The sequence below is a fragment of the Lepidochelys kempii genome, chromosome 10 (assembly GCF_965140285.1).
Source record: "Lepidochelys kempii isolate rLepKem1 chromosome 10, rLepKem1.hap1, whole genome shotgun sequence".
NCBI classification, from domain to species: Eukaryota; Metazoa; Chordata; order Testudines; family Cheloniidae; genus Lepidochelys; species Lepidochelys kempii.
In genome coordinates, this window is record NC_136389.1 from 83368510 (window position 1) to 83389259 (window position 20750).

Below are 20750 nucleotides of genomic sequence, written 5' to 3' on the forward strand. Positions count from 1 at the left end.
CTTTCCCGGGTTGGGGAGAGCAGCCCCTAAAACAGGCATACTTGTGCAGGGTTTGTGTCCTGTGTGGGGTGCAACCCCTGCAGGGTGACAGCACGTTCTAGAGATGTCAGTAGCAGAGGCTTCCCCAGGGCTTGAAATTAGAGGGGGTGTTCGAATTTACGGGGGGGAAGAGGGGTTTTGGAAAACGACTACATTGGCATCACTGCAGGGGTAACTGGTTGACCACTGGAGGAGGATGGGACAGTTGGGGGGGTCTAGGGAAATCCCTCAGTGCTGTGCGTTCATTTGTACTGTAGTTCAGTGGCTGGTGGATAAAACAATCATCCAGATCTGAGCAGGTCTGAAATTCCATCCAGCACAGGGCAAGAGTGGCACATAGACTCTGATCTTGCAACAAGCTCTACTGACACAGTCCCCTTCCTTCCAGCTGCCGAGCTCAATGCCGAACTGGGGCCATGTTGTACAATACATTACAAAACTGACCAGCATCTAAAATAGAGGCTGCAACAGCCGTACAATCACAGATATAAACCATTTGTCGGGATTGTTGCTCCTCTGCTTTTCCTGCAGTGAGAGCAAGAAAAAGGTTAATTGGAGAACAGGCTTCTGTCATAGATACATACACATCTATAATCCCAGTTAAGAGAGCCTCTGACTTGATAGTTTGTGAGGTGCACAATCTAGCTGTTGTAATTTAAATACTGTTGTAGTACCCTCTTTGGAGGACTACTAGGTGTTATTGTTTTATTTCCAGTGGGTATTTTACACCAGGAAATTTTATTTTGGAATGTCTCTGTGAGGGAAGGAGTCATGGAAATGTTTTAATATAATATTTTGAACCTATTGTATTTGAGAGTTTCCCCTCAAACAAATGATAGCGTTGACACATGCACAGGAGCAGAATAAAAAGTCTCTGGCAGTCTGCTCTGAGAAATCATGCTACTTTCAAATATTAGTACCCTGTAAGATTTTCAGAGAGCAACTGATAAAGTGGTAAACTTAATTTCCATTACAAAATGATTAGTCAAGGTCAAACCAGTTAGGAGTTACAAAATAAACAGAAAATGGCTGGCTGGACAATGGGAGTTACGGGTTAAGTTTGATACAGGTTCTAGGCCGCTCCTACACTCTTTGAGTCCCAACTGCTTGCTCAAACGTGTGTGTCCCCAGACTCAGTGTCTAAGATTGAATCTGAGGTTAGGAGCCCATTGAAAACAGAAGTCACAGCATATAATGCTTCATCTAAACTGGACTAGCTAGCAAGCAATCTATCCAGAGACCCTCCTGATATGAGCAGACGACTAGTCTCAGTGTGGCATGGACCAGGCGTGGCCAACCTGTGGCTCCGGAGTTAATATGTGGCTCCTTGTATAGGCACCGACTCCAGGGTTGGAGCTACAGATGCCAACTTTCCAATGTGCCGGGGGGAGGGGGGGTGCTCACTGCTCAACCCCTGGCTCTGCCACAGGCCCTGCCCCCACTCCACCCCTTCCCGCCCCTCCCCTGAGTCTGCCATGAGGACCTGCTGATGTATTACTGTGGCTCTTTGGCAATGTATATTGGTAAATTCTGGCTCCTTCTCAGGCTCAGGCTGGCCACCCCTGCCATAAGACTACGAATTTCAACTCACATGCTTCTCCTTGGTTGCACTGCACAGCCAGCACGCCCGGAGACTACAAATCCCACCACGCAATACTCCCTCTGGTTACAAGAGCCTCTCGTCTTTGCCGCATGGCATTCTGGGAGTTGTAGTCTCAGTGGAATGCCCGCTTCGTGAGGCGAAGAGAGCGATTTCGGGGTCTCGTCGCCCTCTCGCGCCAGCTGGCCGGAAGTCGTGCCCTGCGCAAGATGGCCGCGCCCTTGTCGCGCCCGGCTGAAGCCGGAAGTTCGGTCTGGGGGAAGCTGGCTGGCGGCCCCCGGAGGATGGAGGGGGCGAAGGGGGAGCTGCGGGTGCTGCTGGTGCCCCTCGCCCGGGAGGCCCGGAGCCCCCCGGGCGACACAGCCCAGGTCAAGCTCAACAGGGCGCAGGACGCTCTGGGAAGCCGGCTGGTCTCGGGGGGGCTCCACCTCAGGTCCCTGGCCTGCGGCAGGGCCGGCCGGGCCCGCGGCAGCCCCATCCCTGGACCGTGGGCGGAGTAAGTGGCGGGTCCGCGGGCGGGGCGGGTCGCGGCGCGGCGGGTCCCGTCGAGCCCCGGGGAGGCGCTGTGCGGCGGGCGGGGCTGGCGCGCGGGGACCCGAGCCGCGCCTCAGGCGGGGTGATGCTGTCTGGCGGCTGTCGGGCCTTTAACCCTGTCACGGGTTGTCGGGCGGCGCCCTGGCGTGCCCGTGTGTCTCCACGCGCTGGGGGTTGTTTTGCTCGTCGCCACAGGGGTGCACATAAGCTTCTTCTCCAGGGCCGTCTTCAAGCCCTAACGGCCCTGAATGGGGGAGACTTAATGGACTGGGGGAGACTGCAAAGGTCTTGCTGTGACCCACTAAGCCCCTCTATTTGTCTTCTGACTGCAGAGGCGTTAGCCGGCCACTCTCCCGGGGGTAAAAACAAGGAGGAGTCTGGTGGCACCTTAAAGACGAACAGATTTATTGGCGCATAAGCTTTCATGAGTAAAAAATCCACTTCTTCAGATAAGAAGTGGATTTTTTACTCATGAAAGCTTATGCCCAAATAAATCTGTTCGTCTTTAAAGTGCCACCGGACTCCTCATCGTCTTTGTAGATACAGACTAACACGGCTACCCCCTGATACTTTTCTCCCTGGAGTGGCTTTTCCAATATGTGCTAACTCAGGGGTCGGCAACCTTTCAGAAGTGGTGTATCGAGTCTTCATTTGGTCACTCTAATTTAAAGTTTCGCGTGCCAGTAATACATTTTAACATTTTTAGAAGGTCTATTTCTATAAATCTTTAATATTATAACTAAACTATTGTTGTATGTAAAGTAAATAAGGTTTTTAAAATGTTTAAGAAGCTTTATTTTAAATTAAATTAAAATGCAGAGCCCCCCCGGACCGGTGGCCAGGACCCGGGCAGTGTGAGTACCACTGAAAATCAGCCAGCGTGCCATCTTCAGCATGCGGGCCATAGGTTGCCTACCCCTGTGCTAACTACTGATTGCTAAGCCATCTGTTCCACCTTGCATTTTGCTGTGACCCTGGGAGAACTTTTCCCAGACCTGAAGAAGAGCTCTGTCACTGTGTAGCAGCTGGAAAGCTTGTCTCTCTGTCACCAATATAAGTTGGTCCAATACAAGGTATTATTTCACCCACCTTATCTTTCTGAAGAGTGGCAATATTCTCTGTCTTGGAACACAGACAAACTGTTACAGCCTCCCTGAAAACTGAAGCATCACTGACAGCTTAAAAATCTCATTATGTTCTCACTATGTTTTGAAAGCATTGTGCCTATTGTTGTTACAACATAAGTAACACTTATGATCACTATAACTAAAACAGATAAAAGAGCAAGAAAATATTTTTCCTTTTTAGTGTTTAGTTTGGACATTTGATAGCATTTTATGTGTATATATTTCACTGTTTTCCTTTCAGTGTCCTAATTTTGTGTGTGTGAATAAAACACCACACTGGATATTTTTTAACTGCTTTGTTATGTTTTCTGAACTGTGGAGTTGACTGAAGTTGGAAGACAATAATGTGAATAAATGTAACATATTAAATATTGTTATTAAATATAGCTTCATGTGGGAGGATGCAGAAAATAATGATCCACAAGGAAACAAGTCAAAACTCCTGGCTCTTAGTAAAAACAATGAACTGTTTGTCTATGAGCTCAATAGAGAGGATGGAAAATCTGACACAGCTCCCTTGTACAGCTGGAATGAAGAGAGACTTAAAAAACTTCTGGAAGTTAAAAATATTAGTGAGTATATTAAATGTATATTCCATATTTTTAATATTTTGGTGATTATGGGCCCAATCCTGCAACAACTATTAACATGAGGAGGGGCTGCAGGATTGGGCCCTAGGAAGGTGTAAAATATTTTCATGCTGTCATTTTTAATGTTGTGGGTTTGGAACTCCCTGTGTTGATGAGGCATGTGCTTGCTCATCAATAATGCTAATGGGTTTGTTGCATGGCAATGATATAAATATTACAGACTGACATGCACTTCACCTGATCAAATGAAAATAAGAAATTTCTTTAGTTGAAAATATTCTCGCTGGTCCTGCAGAGACTTAAGCATATTACTTAACTTTACACAATGACTAGCCTATTGAAGTCACTGTATAAAGTTAAGCAGATATGTAAATCTTTGCAGGATCAGGGCCTTGATACATTAAATAACTTTAAGATCCCTCTCCCTAAAGTCTCCTTGCTAAAATATTTTATTTTCAAAATTAGTATTTTTAGTGTCTAAGAAAATGGTGTTTTGTGTTCCCCCCCGTTGGCTTTGTGTAGCAGCAGTTGGTTAAATAAATTAGTGCTATTCTTGGAATGGTTCTGACCACAGTGATCTTGGCACACTACATTGGTCAAAAGGCTAAGACAATGAATTTAAGCTATAATCTTAAAGTGTCTCTCCAATCAAAACTACCAATCTGGATATGTAAAAAACTTGATTCTTTAAAAATAATTTTACAGGTCTTTCTTCAATATCGTCCGTGAGGATTCTGTCATTTAAAAAGAGCACATCTTTGCTGCTGTTGAATAATTTTATTCTTGTGCACCTTGATTTTCCTGGAGAAGATACAGAATTACAGGCACTTGACTGCTTTATCCTTGATTTGTCTCCACAAGCTTTGGAAAGAATAACAGATGTGAACTTTTGTAGAGGGGTTCTATTTTTGTTAGATAACTCTGGTTGGATATGTATCCTTTGCAATGGGAGGGAGACTGTTTCCCAATATAATTGATCAAACAAAGTAAAGTCATACTATGAAGAAAAAGAATGTAGATAATAGGAAAAAATATTTCTTGATACCCTTTCAGGACTAAACACAAGTTTCGTGAAGGAAATTCAAGCCTTGCTATTTTGAAGTTATTTCATCCATCTAGTCCATGTGATAGCATAGTTCAATGTGAAAAGCTGAAGTACAGGTACCAACATGGTCTCATCAGGCCAGTGGAGCTTCATTATTACACTGTAGATGCTAACTTTTTGGTCTCTTGTGGGCAGGATGGTGGCCATTTGCTTCACAAACTGTTCAGCTATCTCTATTCCCAGCTAATTTTTGTTACATTGTGTAATAATCCCATTATTTTGTTCTTCCAACTGCGTCTGGCAATAAGCAATTGCCAAAAAAAGTGAAGGCATGTTTAGAGAGGTCCAGGGTTTTTTAATAGTATTTAGATTTTAGTTGATTTTTAATTACATTTCTAATGGTTTTACAGACTTATACAAGTAACTTCAAAATATTTGTTTAAAGTAATTTATAGGTTGTACTTTCCAAGACAACTAGATAAGGTCGTTCAAATTTGATCAAATTCTGTAGCTTGTTGTCTTGCTAAATAGCAGTGGTACAATTTCTAATATGAGACTGGAGTCCATTGCATCAGTTTTGGTGGCTGACTTCTTGTTAATGCTCCTACTCCATGTTCTTATCCAGAACTCAAAAATAGGCTTGTGAACATTTTTCAAGCAGTCTCTCACCAATAGGCCAATATTCATTACGTTAATTACTATTCAGAGTGATTGTTTTACTTCAACTTCAGTCCACTCAGTCTAAAACTGTTATTCTAGCAACCTTGCAATTTGTACTGCCAAAATTTAAAAAGACCTCTTCTGCTCTAGTCATTGTTAATTAAAACTGTACTTTTCGAAGTTTTCTTTTATAATCAAAAACACATATTGTCCAAGAGTGAAGTTCGGGGCAGCAGGGAGAGTGGATGTAGAAATAGTGTTCAATATGTGCTCTAGTGGCAGAGAGTTTCTAGTTAAATTGGACTGTCACCTTTTTATGAAGCAGGGCACATGTCATACTTTGCATTTGTACAGCACCTAGCGCAATGGAGCTCTAATCCTGAATGGGCCTTTGAGTGCTACTGTGAAACATAAAAAGGTAATAATTATAAATACCTTGCTGTGCAAGAACTTGAAGACTATATACATATACACCTGCCTTGGGAAACAAAGTACAAGAAATTCACTGTCATATTTTGTTATGTATTTTTTGCTTGTTGGAGAGTTTTGAAACCTGTCACTTTCTTTGACTTTGGCATAAAGACATATTTGATACAATAGATGGTGTGCATCTAGCAGATGTTGATGTTGCACTCTTCCAAGCAAACGTGCAGGATGAGAACAAGAATACAACCATCATATCTCCCCTCACTTCGGTAAAGGTGTCGCACGATCTCAATGTCGCTGTGATCGTTAATTCCTCTAATTGTGCCATTTCTATTGATCTAAATTTGTATTTCAGGTATGTTTGCTGCACAATTTTAACATACATTTTTATGAGGCTAGCTAGTTTTAAATTATTGCCAATCTTGCGCCTGTTGAGGTCAGAAGCCAAATTCCCATTAACGTCCATTTGGGTAGTACTGGGCCCGAGATATAGTAAAAGCGTATTAAAAAATCATGTTTCTTCAGATTTTGCAAATCAGTGTGCCTTTAACATATGTTCTTCCACTCGAGCAAGCAGAAAAATAGTCTTCGTGTACGATTGCTGTAGGAGGCGAGGGATATATTGTGATTTTTCAGATAGCACTGGGTAGTAGCAGCTCCTTGAAGTATCTACAGGTATTCTATTGGAACTGCTTAGCAATTTAAATTTACCACCTCTATTTGATAACTGCTGACTGGAGATTTGACCCTGCAAGAATTGCTCCCCTGAAATAGGGTTGCAGAATCATATTCTGGGTTTATATTATGTGAATGCATTTATATGGAATGCTGTTGAGTTTAGAGAGAGGACCACTTCTCTGCAATATTATCTTCCAGTTTTTCATCAGAATAATTTTGTGACTTTATAGAATAAATATGAAAATTTGCATTTTAAAAATAGTCATTAAAAGTTTTGGTGGCGGTGTAACTTGAATTATTTTTAATATCTTTATTTGCAGAGAATTCCCTGGGCATTTATTTTGTAAGAAAATTTTTCAGAATCTTCCTGTGACACGACTGGAAGAAATTGATGAGGATGACCTTGCCAGCTCTGACTACAGCATGAAATTTATGAGGTTTTCTTTCCGGACAGACAGGTATGTAAATATAAATACCTTCTAACACGAGCTATTACAGTTCCTGCTACATCATAATCTAGGTCAGAGATTCTCAAACTTGGGGGAAGACCTCCCTGGGGAGACATGGAATGTATTCTGCGGGGGCGTGAGAAGCTTTAGGAAAAAACTTCACACATTTTATCCACAACAATGAATAACTAGCAGAGCTGATTCCTCCAGACATATCAGGTCCTCCCTCAGATGGCACTGTGCATTTGACTCTAGATAGCACTGCATTTTGATGGATTTCTGTTAAGATTCCATAGCATTATACAAAGTTGTTGTCATCTGTACGTTAATCCATTTGCTACACCACAGTGTGTATGTTTAATTGTAAGCATTGACCTCAGTCGGAGTTTTGTGTTTGCTCTTATTACAGTGGATCATTGGCTCTGTTTGAATTAATGTCTTACTGTTTTTAATATTTAGTGAGTTTTTTTTTATCAGTGTATGTACATGGCGGGAAGGGCGTAAACTACAGACACGAAGAAGGGGGTGCGATCAAATAAGTTTGAGAGTCACTGATCTAGGTGATTCACATATTACTAGACTACTTAATTTTAATTACAAATTTTGCAAGTTCTAAAATCAGCTGTGCACAAATTTGTTAGCTCATCTTAGTTTAAAAATGGTGTGGTCCTTAGGCCACTGCTAGGAAATTAATTAGATGGTCTCTGTCCATTTTCCATAGGCCACTAACCAACCTTGAGACAATAGTGTCCTTGTCATACTACTATGACTTAGATTTGAACCAGTACTGACAGACATGGTGTCCTATTACAAGTCCCACCAGAACTTCTTTATGCTTGACACAGATGAATACATATCCTTGTCCATAAGAATGGCCCTACTGTGTCAGATCAGTATCCTGTCTTCCGACAGTGACCAGTGCCAGATGTTTCAGAGGGAGTGAACAGAACAGGGCAATTATTGAGTGATCTATTCCCTTTGGTCCAGTCCCAGTTTATGGCAGTCAGAGACTTAGGAACACCTGGAGCATAGAGTGGCATCCCTGCTCTTGGCTAATAGCCGTTGATGGACCTATTCTGCAGGAACTTATCTAATTCTTTTTTGAACCCAGTTATACTTTTGACCTTCACCACATACCATGGCAAAGAGTTCCACAGATTGACTGTGCATTGTGTGAAGAAGTACTTTCTTTTGTTTGTTTTAAACCTGCTGCCTGTTAATTCTATCAAGTGATCCCTAGTTCTTACGTTATGTGAAGGAGTAAATAACACTTCCCTATTCATATTCTCCATGCCAGTCATGATTTTATAGACCTCTGTCATATCTCCCTGTAGTCATCTCTTTTCTATGCTGAACAGTCCCAGTCTTTTTAGTCTCTCCTCAGATGGAAGCTGTTCCATCCCCCTCATCATTGTTGTTGCCCATCTCTGCACCTTTTCCAATTGTAATATATCTTTTTTGAGATGGGCAACCAAAACTGCATGCAGTATTCAAGGTGTGAGCGTACCATGGCATTATATAATGGCATTTTGATATTTTGTCTTATCTATCCTTTTCCTAATGCTTCCTAACGTTCTGTTAGCTTTTTTTGACTGCCACTGTACACTGAGCAGATGTTTTCAGAGAACTATTCATGATGACGCCAAGATCATTACTGACTGGTAATAGCTAATTTAGATCCCATCATTTTACATGATGATGTTTTCCAATGTGCATTAGTTGCATTTATCAACGTTGAATTTCATCTGTCATTTTGTCTCTCAGTTTAGTGAGAGCCCTTTGTAATTCCTCACTGTCAACTTTGGACCTAGCTATCTTGAGTAATTTTGTATCATCTGCAAATTTTGCCTCTTCACTGTTCACCCCCTTTTCCAGATCATTTATGAATATTCTGAACAGCACAGGTCTCAGTACAAATTTTTGGAAGACCCTGCTATTTACCTCTCTCCATTATGAGAACTGACTATTTATTCCTACCCTTTGTTTCCTATCTTTTAGCCAGTTACTGATCCATGATAGGACCTTCCCTCTTATCCCATGACAGCTTACTTTGCTTAAGAGCCTTTGGTTAGAAACCTTGTCAAAGGCTTTCTGAAAGTCCAAGTATACTACAGTATATCGACTAGATCACCGTTGTCCACTTGCTTGTTGACTTCTTCAGTAAATTAGAATAAAAATAGTCTGAATATGTTTTGTTCACATGTAGTATTTTAATTTTAGTATTTTAACTATGATGTATGGATAGTCTTAGAGATAAACAATATACCATTAATATTAACTTCTTAAATCTAAAGCTGTAACAACTTTATGTAGTCAAAATAGTTCTCTTGATTTGATGAATGTCTTATTTGCCAAAAAACCTCACAAAGTCCTTGAGAAATTCTATGAGAAAATTAAAAACAAAGATCAGTACTGAACTTAGTGAAATTTATGAGCTAATGTGGCTGTAAACATACAACTCAGCTGCACCAAGTAAATCATCATATTAAAATAGTTTTAGTTTACTTTGCCCGTATTTTGAGGGTGGAGTGCAGGATTTTAGATGTTGTCCATAAATCTTAGTTTATGTTGTTGTTTTTGGTCAAAGTAACCTTTTAAAATTGAAGCCTGTAAATGACTGTCATTATGATTTTGGTTGTACGTTTTTCTCTCTTTCTCGAGGTCATGGAAAGCACACTTGTCCTCATTATGCAACACGTCAAAGAGAGCTGACTCTCCAAATTTGGTATCTAACATTTGCTTACGTTGGTACCAGTACCTTCCCCATCTTGAACATTATGATTATAAAATCTGTGAGACATCTGAGAAGATCTTGTCCTCCATTCCACAAGACATTGTCTATATCCTTTCCGAATCAACAAAGAAAGATTATGCAAATATCAATGACATAGGAAGACAATGGAAAAAAATCCATCCAGGAGGACTAGAAGAAATGATGAAACTTGAGTGTAAATCTGTGACAGGATTTAGTGCACTGTTTGCATTATCAGCTGGTGACAAAGGATTGACTGTTGCTCTGTGGGATTTAGAGACGCAAGATGTGACATATTATCACATTGGCAAAAACTGTATTTATGTGGATTGCAGTGGAGAGGAGCAGTTGTGTGTCATTCAGACAGGTGAGGTTTTTGGTTTTAACTAATATGGTGAAGACTTCTGTTGAAAACATTTTGGTCTGTACTAACAATATGCTTCCCCCGTCTACCTAATATGATTCTCCCCAATTCATAATGCTTTTCTGCTGAGGGTGAGTGTCATATAGGGCCCTACAATAGCTTTGTGGCCCTGTTTTAACAGAAATTCAGTATGTGTAAATTAAACAAATTGGTGCATAGTTTGTAATTTTTTGATATACTGATTTAGTATGAATTCACCAATCATAGTGAATAATTACATTGTATAGAAAAACCTATAACCATCCAATTTTATTTTCAGGTTTAGATAGGAAGTATAGATATATTTGCTAAATCTATGTTTTATTTTAAACCCTGCCATTTAGAACATTAAGTTTCAAAGACAGTGATTCATCATACTTCTTGTTGTAAGTCAGAGCTTCATGAAAAGTTTAATGCCAAATCCTGCTTTGAGTTATAAATTTGCACCTCATATAAACTCCACTGGGAGTTGTGTGTGTTATATTTGAAGGCAGAGTTTGGCCCATAAAGCGAGAGCCCTTCCTCATGGCTAGGGTTGCCAACTCTGACTGAAGCTATTTCGGGAGATTTTTTTTCCCCAACGTGAGGCGATGTCATTTTCTTAAAATATCCTATTAAAATCTCCTGGATTGCTTTCAATGGTCTCTGGGAGATTGATGCCGATTCTGGGAGACTCCAGGCCAATCCTGGAGCCTTGGCAACCCTACTGATGGCCTGTGACCCTGAATCTGAATCAGATTGGGGTCTCTTTGTTTAGTGCATTTTTCTTTTCTTTTTTGTCTGCTTTGTTTCCCCTTCGTTTCTCCTTATGTCACCCCCAGCGGGAATGGTTTTATGTTTGCGGTGATGGGAGCAAGTGGCAGTCTCTCTCTCTTGATCTAGGAAGGGGCTTTTTGTGGTTCCTGCACAGGCAGGTAGTTCATGCTTTCCTCATAGGGTCACACACGCAAGCTCCATGGAGTGCCTAGTTAGTTTCCTTGCCTCCATGTTCAGAGGAGCAGCCGTGCTGGTCTGTAGCCGCAAAAAGAACAGGAGGACTTGTGGCACCTTAGAGACGAACAGATTTATTAGAGCATAAGCTTTCGTGGGCTACAGCCTACGGTGCATCGGATGCATAGAATGGAACATATAGTAAGACAATATACATACACATACAGAGTAGGTAGAAGTTGCCATACAAACTGTAAGAGGCTAGTTAATTAAGATGAGCTATTATCAGCAGGAGAAAAAAACTTTTGTAGTGATAATCAAGCTGGCCCATTTAGACAGTTGACAAGAAGGTGTGAGGTTACTTAACACAGGGAAATAGGTTCAATATGTGTAATGACCCAGCCACTCCCAGTCTCTATTCAAACCCAAGTTAATGGGATCTAGTTTGCATATTAATTCAAGCTCAGCAGTTTCTCGCTGAAGTCTGTTTTTGAAGCTTTTCTGTAGCAAAATTGCCACCCTTAAATCTTTTACTGAGTGGCCAGAGAGGTTGAAATGTTCTCCTACCGGTTTTTGAATGTTATGATTCCTGATGTCAGATTTGTGTCCATTTATTCTTCTGCGTAGAGACTGTCTGGTTTGGCCAATGTACCTGGCAGAGGGGCATTGCTGGCACATGATGGCATAGATTACATTGGTAGATGTGCAGGTGAACGAGCCCCTGATGGCGTGGCTAATGTGATTAGGTCCTATGATGGTGTCACTTGAATAAATATGTGGACAGAGTTGGCATCGGGCTTTGTTGCAAGGGTAGGTTCCTGGGTTAGTGTGTTTGGTGTGTGGTTGCTGGAGAGTATTTGCTTCAGGTTGGGGGGCTGTCTGTAAGCGAGGACAGGTCTGTCTCCCAAGATGGATCATTTTTCAGGATAGGTTGTAAATCTTTGATGATGTGCTGGAGAGGTTTTTGCCTCCATGGATCTTCACTAGGAAACCTGAATCTGTATACTGACTGATATTCTTAGTATGGTATACACCATATTGACTAGTTTGCTAAATGCATTCTTTTTATCTGCTGGAGAATCTTATGTTTTGAATACCCGAATTTGACCTTAAACCAATTATTGTGTTTTTCTTGTGAATCCCTGAACCTCTCTGACTTAGTATCAGGAGAGAGAAGGTAGGTGAGGTATTATCTTTTACTGGACCAACTTCTGTTGATGGAAGTGACAAGGAGGAAGAAGAGCTCTGTGTAGCTCGAAAGCTTGTACCTTCCACCAACAGAAGTTGCTCCAATAAAAGATATTACCTCGCCTACCTTGTCTCTGTCATATCCTGGGACCAACACTGCTACAACAACACTGCAAACATAAATATTAGGTAGGAAAAAACAGATTCTATGGATATTTACATAGGTAGATCACTCTGCTCCAAGATACCTTCCAAACAGTGGTCTTCTGCTGTGTCACTTAATTCTCTGACTCAAACTACATTCTTGTGTTTTCTTCAGCTTCTCTTGGACACCAACTTCCACCTTTTCATGTTCTCTGTATGTATACATATCTTCTTACTATATGTTCCATTCTATGCATCTGATGAAGTGGGCTGTAGCTCACGAAAGCTTATGCTCAAATAAATTGGTTAGTCTCTAAGGTGCCACAAGTACTCCTTTTCTTTTTGCAGATACAGACTAACACGACTGCTACTCTGAAACCTGTCAATGTATTGACTGTCATTTTCATTCTTCTATTTAGAACATGGACTCTCCTTGATTCTGTTTGGTTTAACTCAAGAGGAATTCTTGAATAGACTGATAATCCATGGAAGTGCTGGCATTGTAGATTCTCTTTGTCATCTCAATGGGTGGGGAAGATGTTCGATTCCCATACATGCATTAGAGGTAAAATAAAATGTAGTTTATCTATTATAGATCAGGAGAATATGTCCTTAAAGAAGTGCGTGTAACTTATTTTAGTCTCTCATCATTAATAATGATTTTACCAGTCCAAAAAACAAACAAACAAACAAAGCCCCACAACAAGTTGAGTTAAGGTTAAGAGTGTATCAGTAACTTAAGGGTTAAAAAAAAAAAGTGCAAGAATATTGTAGTTATTAAAAAAACAAGCATTAGAAATCCAAGAAAATAAGGAAATGTAAAGTAAAAGTTAACATACTGTAGAGAGAGTGATTTTTTTTTTCCTGATCAAGAGCCCTGGACGAGTGCATGGACAAATATTGGTCCTGAAAACATTTGTACTGATCTGCCAAATCAACATGTTTACAACTATCTCTTTCCTATGATTCACATATTTGTGACAGTATGGTTGCATCTTTCTTTAGGCAGGTTTGGAGAACCGTCAGCTAGACACAGTAGACTTCTTTTTAAAGAGCAAAGAGAATCTTTTCAATCTTACTTCAGCCTGTTCCTTACCAGAGCAATCTACCAATATCACACCCCAATTTTACTTGAGAAGTAAGTCAAATATTTTAAGCAACATTAACATTTCAATTTAATTGCTTTTTTATTTGTAAGTAGTTAATTTTTTGTTAGGTCAAATTGCCACTTCATTTATTCACACTCAGGTGTATGTTTGGATGGCAATACTCTGTCTAGGTTTATCCCCTCCAAGTGAATGAGAGAAAATTTGCACAAGACTTTCAATATTTAAGCTGTTTGGCTGTGTTCCAATATTGTGCTACACTAAACATTTTTAATGTGAAGAGAAAGTAGTGTATTTGCAAGGTGTGACTTGGTTAATTACACAGTGTAAAAGATTTAGGTGACTTACCTTTATGGCCTATTTGTTTAATTCTTGTTATGTAATGTGATCCATCATCTTTTATTGTGTGTGTGGTTTTAATTTCCTATATGATTATAGGTGTGGAAGAACTGAAGCCAGCTTTAGATTTACTTTGCTCAGCAATCAGAGAAAATGATTTGGAAGCTCAGAGTAAACACTTCTCTGAGCAGCTGCTAAACCTTACTTTGGCTTTTCTTAACAAACAAATCAGAGAGATTTTTATCCACACAAAAGGTAAGATTACTAACATGGATAACATGTAGTAGCTCATATCTGGTCCTGTTTCCATGAATAAGGACTAAATAGCACATCTTTATTTTTAAGATTCCCAAACTCTGTACACAGGTTCTAAGTTTTTCAAAACTATTCTCTTAGGATTCTCGCTCTCACAAATGAATTTAGGCTGGAGATTACGTTGAATCAGAGATCATATTTACAGGGAACGGGGAGATGAAAAGTTAGGCTGAATAAAATGCACATCAGCTGAAATAACTAAGATAAATAACTGATAAAGCTCGAGTATCAGGGAGGCCAGTAGGGGTCTGATCATGCAGCCTTAACTCATGTGTAACCCCCATTGGACTTAGTGGGAGATTTGCATGTATAAGGATGCAGGATCAGACCCTAAAAGGGCCAATGTGTAACATAAGAGTTGATATCTCTGTAAACTCCTAATTCTGAATTTCAAAAAGTAGCAAAGTATTATTTCCCCGGCCCCTTTCTTCTTCTATGGAAGACTTTTCCCTTTCCCTGCTCCCCAGGTTACAATCCTACTTCCAAAGCCTTGTGTCATGATCTTTCTGGCCAAAGAGAACAATATAGGACTCTTTAAAACCTGTAAATGCTACTCCCATATCAACCGGAAGGGTTGTTGTAGACCAACACAGTGGTTCTCAACCAGGGGTCTAAGGCAGAGGTAGGGAAACTACGGCCCGGGAGACCGTCCTGCCCCTGAGCTCCTGGCCCGGGAGGCTGTCCCTCCTCCCCTGCAGCCGCGTGGCGCAGTGCTCTGGGCGGCACGGCTGCAGAGCCCAGCCTGACACGGTGCTCTGTGCTGCGCGGCGCAGCTGCCTGTCCTGGTGAAGCTGTGGTGCCAGCCACCAGCGCTCCAGGCAGCATGGGCAGGGGGCAGAGGGGAGTTGGATAGAGGGCAGGGGGTGGTCAGGGGCATGGATAGAGGTTGGGGCGGTCAGAGGGTGGGGAATGGGGGTTGAATGGGGGCAGGGGTCCCGGGGGGGCAGTCAGGAAGGAGAGGAGGGGTTGGATGGGGTGGCAGGGGAGCTGTCAGGGGACAGGGAGCAGGGGGGGTAGATGGGACAGGGGTCCGGGGGGGGCAGTCAGGAAGGAGGGGGAGTTGAATGGGGTGGGGGGCAATTAGGGGTGAGGGGTCCAGGGTCGATCAGGGAGAAGGGGTGGTTGGATGGGGCAGGGGTCCCGGGGGGGGGGGGCAGTCAGGAAGGAGGGGGGGTTGGATGGGGCGGTGGGGGGCAGTTAGGGGTGGGGGGTCTGGGCGTGGTCAGGGGACCGAGAAGCAGGGGGGTCAGATGCGGGCAGGGGCTGGACCATGCCTGCCTGTTTGGGGAGGCACAGCGTCCCCTAACCGGCCCTCCATACAATTTCAGAAACCCGATGCGGTCCTCAGGCCAAAAAATTTGCCTGCCCCGGTCTAAGGCTTCCTGCGGGGCCACAATCAGGTTTCAGGGGGTTTGCCAAAACCTACAGGAGTTTTGCAGGGCCAGCATTAGAGTTGCTGGGGCCCAGGGAAGAAAGCCGAAGCTTAAGCCCCACCATGTGGGGATGTGTCTGAAGCCGAAACTCAAGCAATGTAGCTTCGCAGGGCCCCCTGTTGTGTGTACCACCAGGCAATTGCCCTGCTTGCTACCCCTTAACACCGGCCTGGGTTTTAATCTAGTGGATATACAGAAAACCAGTTGTTGTGGCACAGCTGGGCCATGGAGTCTTTATAGCATGTTGGCAGAGCTTCAAAGAGAGGTTAAGAACCCTGGACCAACACATTGGCTCACTCTCCCTTCTCCTGAGGCTGAGCTCCTGTCTCAGGAGTGCTCAGTAGTCCATGCCAACCAGGGGGAAAAGAGATCATAACCTAGAAACTGAACTCTGATCTCATGCAGTAGTGCACATAGCCGCTGGGAGACCATGACAGTCATTTTAACATGTTATGCACTATAAGTAAGGCAGTGAGTCTTTCACAGAAATCACCGTGACTTCTGCAGCGGCCGGTGTGGTTGACCCTAGGGCTGCAGGAGCTGCTCGGGCAGCCCTGGGGCCAGTCACTCCAGCCGCTGCTCAGGCGGTCCCAGGCAGCTTGTCCCAGGCTCTGCTGTTCTAGAGCAATGGTCTAGGAGTAGCAGCGGGGCCCCAGGCCGTCTCCCCCCCAGGAACAGCAAAGTCCACCAGAGTGCCCCACCCCACCCCAGAGCAGCAGCATCGTCTGCTGGAGCTCCCCGCTCCCCAGCACCTAAGATTTAGTTATGGGTATTTATAGTACAAGTCATGGACAGGTCAGGGGCCGTGACTTTTCATTTATTGCCTGTGACCTGTCCATGACTTTTACTAAAAATACCCATGACTAAATCGTAGCCTTAACTTCAGGTAGCACTTGGAATATTATATTAAAATGTTCGTATATTTTAAAGGTAACTTGTATAAATAAGAGTTGGTTGAATATAAATTTAATGTCAAAAATTAGGGCTCTGATCCTGCAGTGAAATCAGTGCAGGTGGGCCTGTGTGGAGCACCACTGTTATCATGGGCTTGCCCACACAGATTGGGGTCTCTGTTTGTACCATTGTGCTTTGTGTTCATTGAGATCAGAGATAAATGCTGAACTTTATTGAGCTCTAAGGGTTAGTGCTGTAGTGTTCATTTTATTTTTATTAAAGTGGCCCATTATTGCCCCCCACAGAACTCGATGAGTGCTTGCAGAAATGTGTGGATATTTTAACCACCTACATTATCGAACTTAGAACATTTATGATAAAGTTTCCTCGAAAGCAGACAAATCTCATAAATATAAGATGTGATTTTGATGAAGACATTCCCAGAACAGAACAAAGCCAAATGTGGGAAACACTCACTCCGGAGGTAAAAACAAATAATTAGTTTGGGGATATTAAATTCCCATGAAATGTATTAAAGGAAATGAACAGCATGGAGTTAGGTTCAAACTACTGAAAAAATAAGCAAAAATTAAATAAACTTGGTTTATATTTGCTATTCAAATAATTGCTCAAAACAAAAAGCACAAGGATTGTAAGCAGCGTACCTTGCAATTTCTACTGGAGAACAGATCTGTAGAAATTGGTTTTGTTTTTTTTTTCTTTTAGCAAGTTATTTTTGAGGCCATTTTAAACAACAGAATACCAGAGGCTCAGACGTTCTTCCGAGTGAATCAGAACCCTGCTCAGAGTCTTCAAGAGCTGATTCAAATAGGTTTTGAACTTGTTTATGACAGTCTTCTAAAGGGCAATGTCAAAGAGGCCTCAGAACTCATAAGGAATATGGTGAGTGATGTGTGATTAAAATACTGCTAAATCTGAAAGAATTTCCTTATGGCTAAAAAACAAACAAATGTACACTAGAAGTGGGTTTTTTGTTAGCGTCCCACAGCTGTTATGAATACACAAAACTTATTTTGAACAGTAAATAGTCAAATGAACATTATTTGTAGGAAAAATTGTCCACTAACATTCCTTCAAAACTTTTATGTAATATGCTGTGAATGTGTTGTGACAGATATAATGGTTAGGAAAGAACATAAAGACAATTCTTTCAGTTGAATAATCAGAAGTTGTTAATGGCTTGTTAAATACAGTTAATCTAGCTGTCTACCTGCAGTGTTTAGATACAGTATGCTGCTACCAGGTTTATATAGAAGAGAAATAAAATATTTTTCTTTACATATTTTTTCCTTGCTCTTTCAGTGTCTGTTTTGTCTGAGTAAAAAAAAACAAAACAAAAAAACCTTCTAGACCTTCAAGTCTAAAATACATTGAAGGAGAAGTGAAAGTTGCAGTATAATAACTTTTTTCAATCTGGGTGTCCTATCAAGAAGCTGGGTAGAACTCTCTTCACAGGAGAGGGAAAGGAAGCAGTTTATCCTAATTTTTTTCTTAACCCTTACTGGTTTCCTTACAGGTTGTTAGTCTTAGAGCCCCTAAAATGCATTTCACTTCTCTAGAAAGTCTAAGAACTCTTTGGAGGGACAGACATTTAGCAAGCTAAAGCATTTTAGAAATGTGATTAGAGAGTGTTCTCATAGTGACTTTGTCCCAATGCAATTTTATCATCTTTACATTAACTAGGTATATTCATTGTCTTTCTGCTGCACAGCTTCTCTTCTCATTCATGACTAACATTTAATGCCACTCCACCTGTGGAATTCAGAAGTGGTCCACAGTTATATTTTATATCAGATAAAATAAAAATTATACAAATTTCTAGATGAAGTAGTTTCAAAACAGAAAACTAAAACATTCTGTTTCAACCTTATCGAAAAGTTTTGTTTAGATATTTTTCTCCCCAAGTAAAATTTTGTCAAAATAATATGTTCCTGCAGAAGTCGTTGATAGACAAATTGGCATTTTGCAACAGAATGTTTCCCACATTATTCCTTAAATTATAATGCTCTTGCTTTAAATGGGAGGATCTTCTATTTCTACCTATTATTCTACTATAATAATTATAACTCTGCTTATCCTTTCCCCCCTACTTCTGCAATTCATTGCTTGCTACTTCTCATTAGTGATGAATGAGGATAGAAGTTGTGCAGCAGAATAAAAATTGTTACTGGATAATTTTCTTTGTTAGCAACTTTTCTCTTTATTCTACTTGTCACCCTCCCCTCCCTTGTATTCTGGTAAATGACTGGAATACAATTTGTAATCAATCAAAATTTTTCTCTAAAGGGAGATTTAGACATGTAATTGGTTTAAGTTTAATAGATCAAGGTTTTGTCATAATAATAATAATTGGTTGCTGGAGGGTTTCTCCACTTTTTGGAAGAACTTTTCTCGTGGCCTGAGCTGAAGAGTAGGGTTTAGCCCTGATGACTCCAGCACCAATGGTGGCCTCCCTCCAAATTCCACAGATGGGGGGGGGGGGCGGGGTGAGGGGGCGTTACCCATTAGTGATTGGTGAGAGAAACTGCTAACAGAATATTATGGCATAAAACATTTCTTTACTTACTGCCTTATGCTTCGAGTTCAGTATACCCATACTTAGTATACATAGGGGTGTGTATTTTCTGGACTTGAACACTGACAGCTGGCTATACATTTTATATCCAAAGGGATTAAAGAGATCAAACAGGCCCCAGGACATTTGCAATACTTCCGTTGGCTATATGCAGACTAGGGGAATGGAAGTACTGAATTCTCTCTCTTCTGATCTGTGGAGGGAAATATTATGGTACACATATTGAAGATGCTGAGCTTATGAAAGAGAATAATATGTGTTCTGTCATGAGTGACGAAAACTACTTCTACATATAGAATTTGTATTACGCTGTGTTATCTGTAATGGAAATTCTGATTTTTTTTATAGGGTTTTGATGTGAAAGAGCAGTTGCATAAGATATGTTTCTACACTATTGATAAAAACATACGCAACTTGTTGGTAAGTGGAGAAAAGACTTTTCTGACTTACATTATCAGTTGCACAGAACAGTTAACTTTTTGTACATCTGTATGTAGAATACACACTCTTCGCTATCTCAAAACCTCTCAAAACCCATCCTATACAAATTCTATTGTGCCCCCTGCAACCATGCACTGGTCTTAGATTTGTCGTTGCCTCCCCCCCCCTTTTTTTTTCCCATCTGCAGTTGAAGTTAAAATTGGTTGAAGTGACAGTTTATCCTGTCCCTGGTGCATTTCTTGCCTGACTTTATACACAGGATGAAATTCTGACTCCACTGAAGTCACTGTCAGACTCTCTTATTGACTTCAGTGGGGCCAGGATTTCACCACAGTCTGTTATACCACACTCACAGATCCCCAGGTTCCTTCCCCCGGATCACTTCTGTCTTAATGTTTTTATTATCAAAGAAGTCAGCAAAAAGATTAAGTTCTTTTTTATGTCATGACAATAATTTGTGAAATATATTTGTGATCAAAAGTAGTATTTTAATTTTACTCAAAGGTGAAAGTGTTGCAAGAACAAAACTATTTTTCTGAAAAAGAGAAGAGAGTGATAGCCTTTGTGCATCAGGTTGAAAACTTTTATTCGGGATCCTTCCAAGACAATAAAGAGATTCAGCCTCTTTCCAGGTAACATGGTTTAATTGCCTTTTTATCTTAAATGAACAACATAAGAACTATGGCAATCTAAGACTTGTATTCTGTAGGTTTTTCTGTGCTAACAAATGTGGACTTTTGTAATTCTCCAACTACAGTGGCATGGGGTTCCTGTTACGTAGGGTAAAATGTTTTTAAGAGCTCTGGAAGATGATTATTTTCTTCATGGACAGGACACTTGTTATCATGAACTTAGTGTAAAATCTTTGCAGACTACACTTGGTCGATCATTAGCCATAGAAGGATACCATTTTTTAATGGGCAAATATCTGTAAATGTTGATTTAGCTGTATATACAAACCAACAAAAAATATTTCTATCGATCATAATAGAAATTTACAGATAAGCAGCATTTTTTTTTCTTTGCCTGAGAACTTATTCCAGTCAAAATACAGTGATTTA

The 20750-nt window shown here is 41.1% G+C and overlaps 1 protein-coding gene across 4 annotated transcripts in view; it reads left to right on the forward strand.

Moving 5' to 3' along the window:
• The first annotated feature begins 1833 nt into the window (after nucleotides 1-1833).
• Nucleotides 1834-20750, forward strand: part of SPG11 (SPG11 vesicle trafficking associated, spatacsin) — a 65856-nt gene continuing 46939 nt past the window's right edge. For 3 of the 4 annotated variants that reach the window (XM_073304525.2, XM_073304528.2, XM_073304527.2), the window contains exons 1-13: nucleotides 1834-2135; nucleotides 3688-3872; nucleotides 4596-4823; nucleotides 6178-6376; nucleotides 7020-7157; nucleotides 9810-10267; nucleotides 12985-13130; nucleotides 13571-13703; nucleotides 14110-14265; nucleotides 16958-17136; nucleotides 17379-17555; nucleotides 19597-19668; nucleotides 20194-20321. In XM_073304525.2, coding sequence (XP_073160626.2) covers nucleotides 1849-2135; nucleotides 3688-3872; nucleotides 4596-4823; nucleotides 6178-6376; nucleotides 7020-7157; nucleotides 9810-10267; nucleotides 12985-13130; nucleotides 13571-13703; nucleotides 14110-14265; nucleotides 16958-17136; nucleotides 17379-17555; nucleotides 19597-19668; nucleotides 20194-20321 — 2486 coding nt within the window. In that variant the 5' untranslated portion in view covers nucleotides 1834-1848. Of the gene's footprint in view, nucleotides 2136-3687; nucleotides 3873-4595; nucleotides 4824-6177; nucleotides 6377-7019; nucleotides 7158-9809; nucleotides 10268-12984; nucleotides 13131-13570; nucleotides 13704-14109; nucleotides 14266-16957; nucleotides 17137-17378; nucleotides 17556-19596; nucleotides 19669-20193; nucleotides 20322-20750 lie in introns of those variants that run through there. The other variant, XM_073304529.2, reaches the window with a different exon arrangement.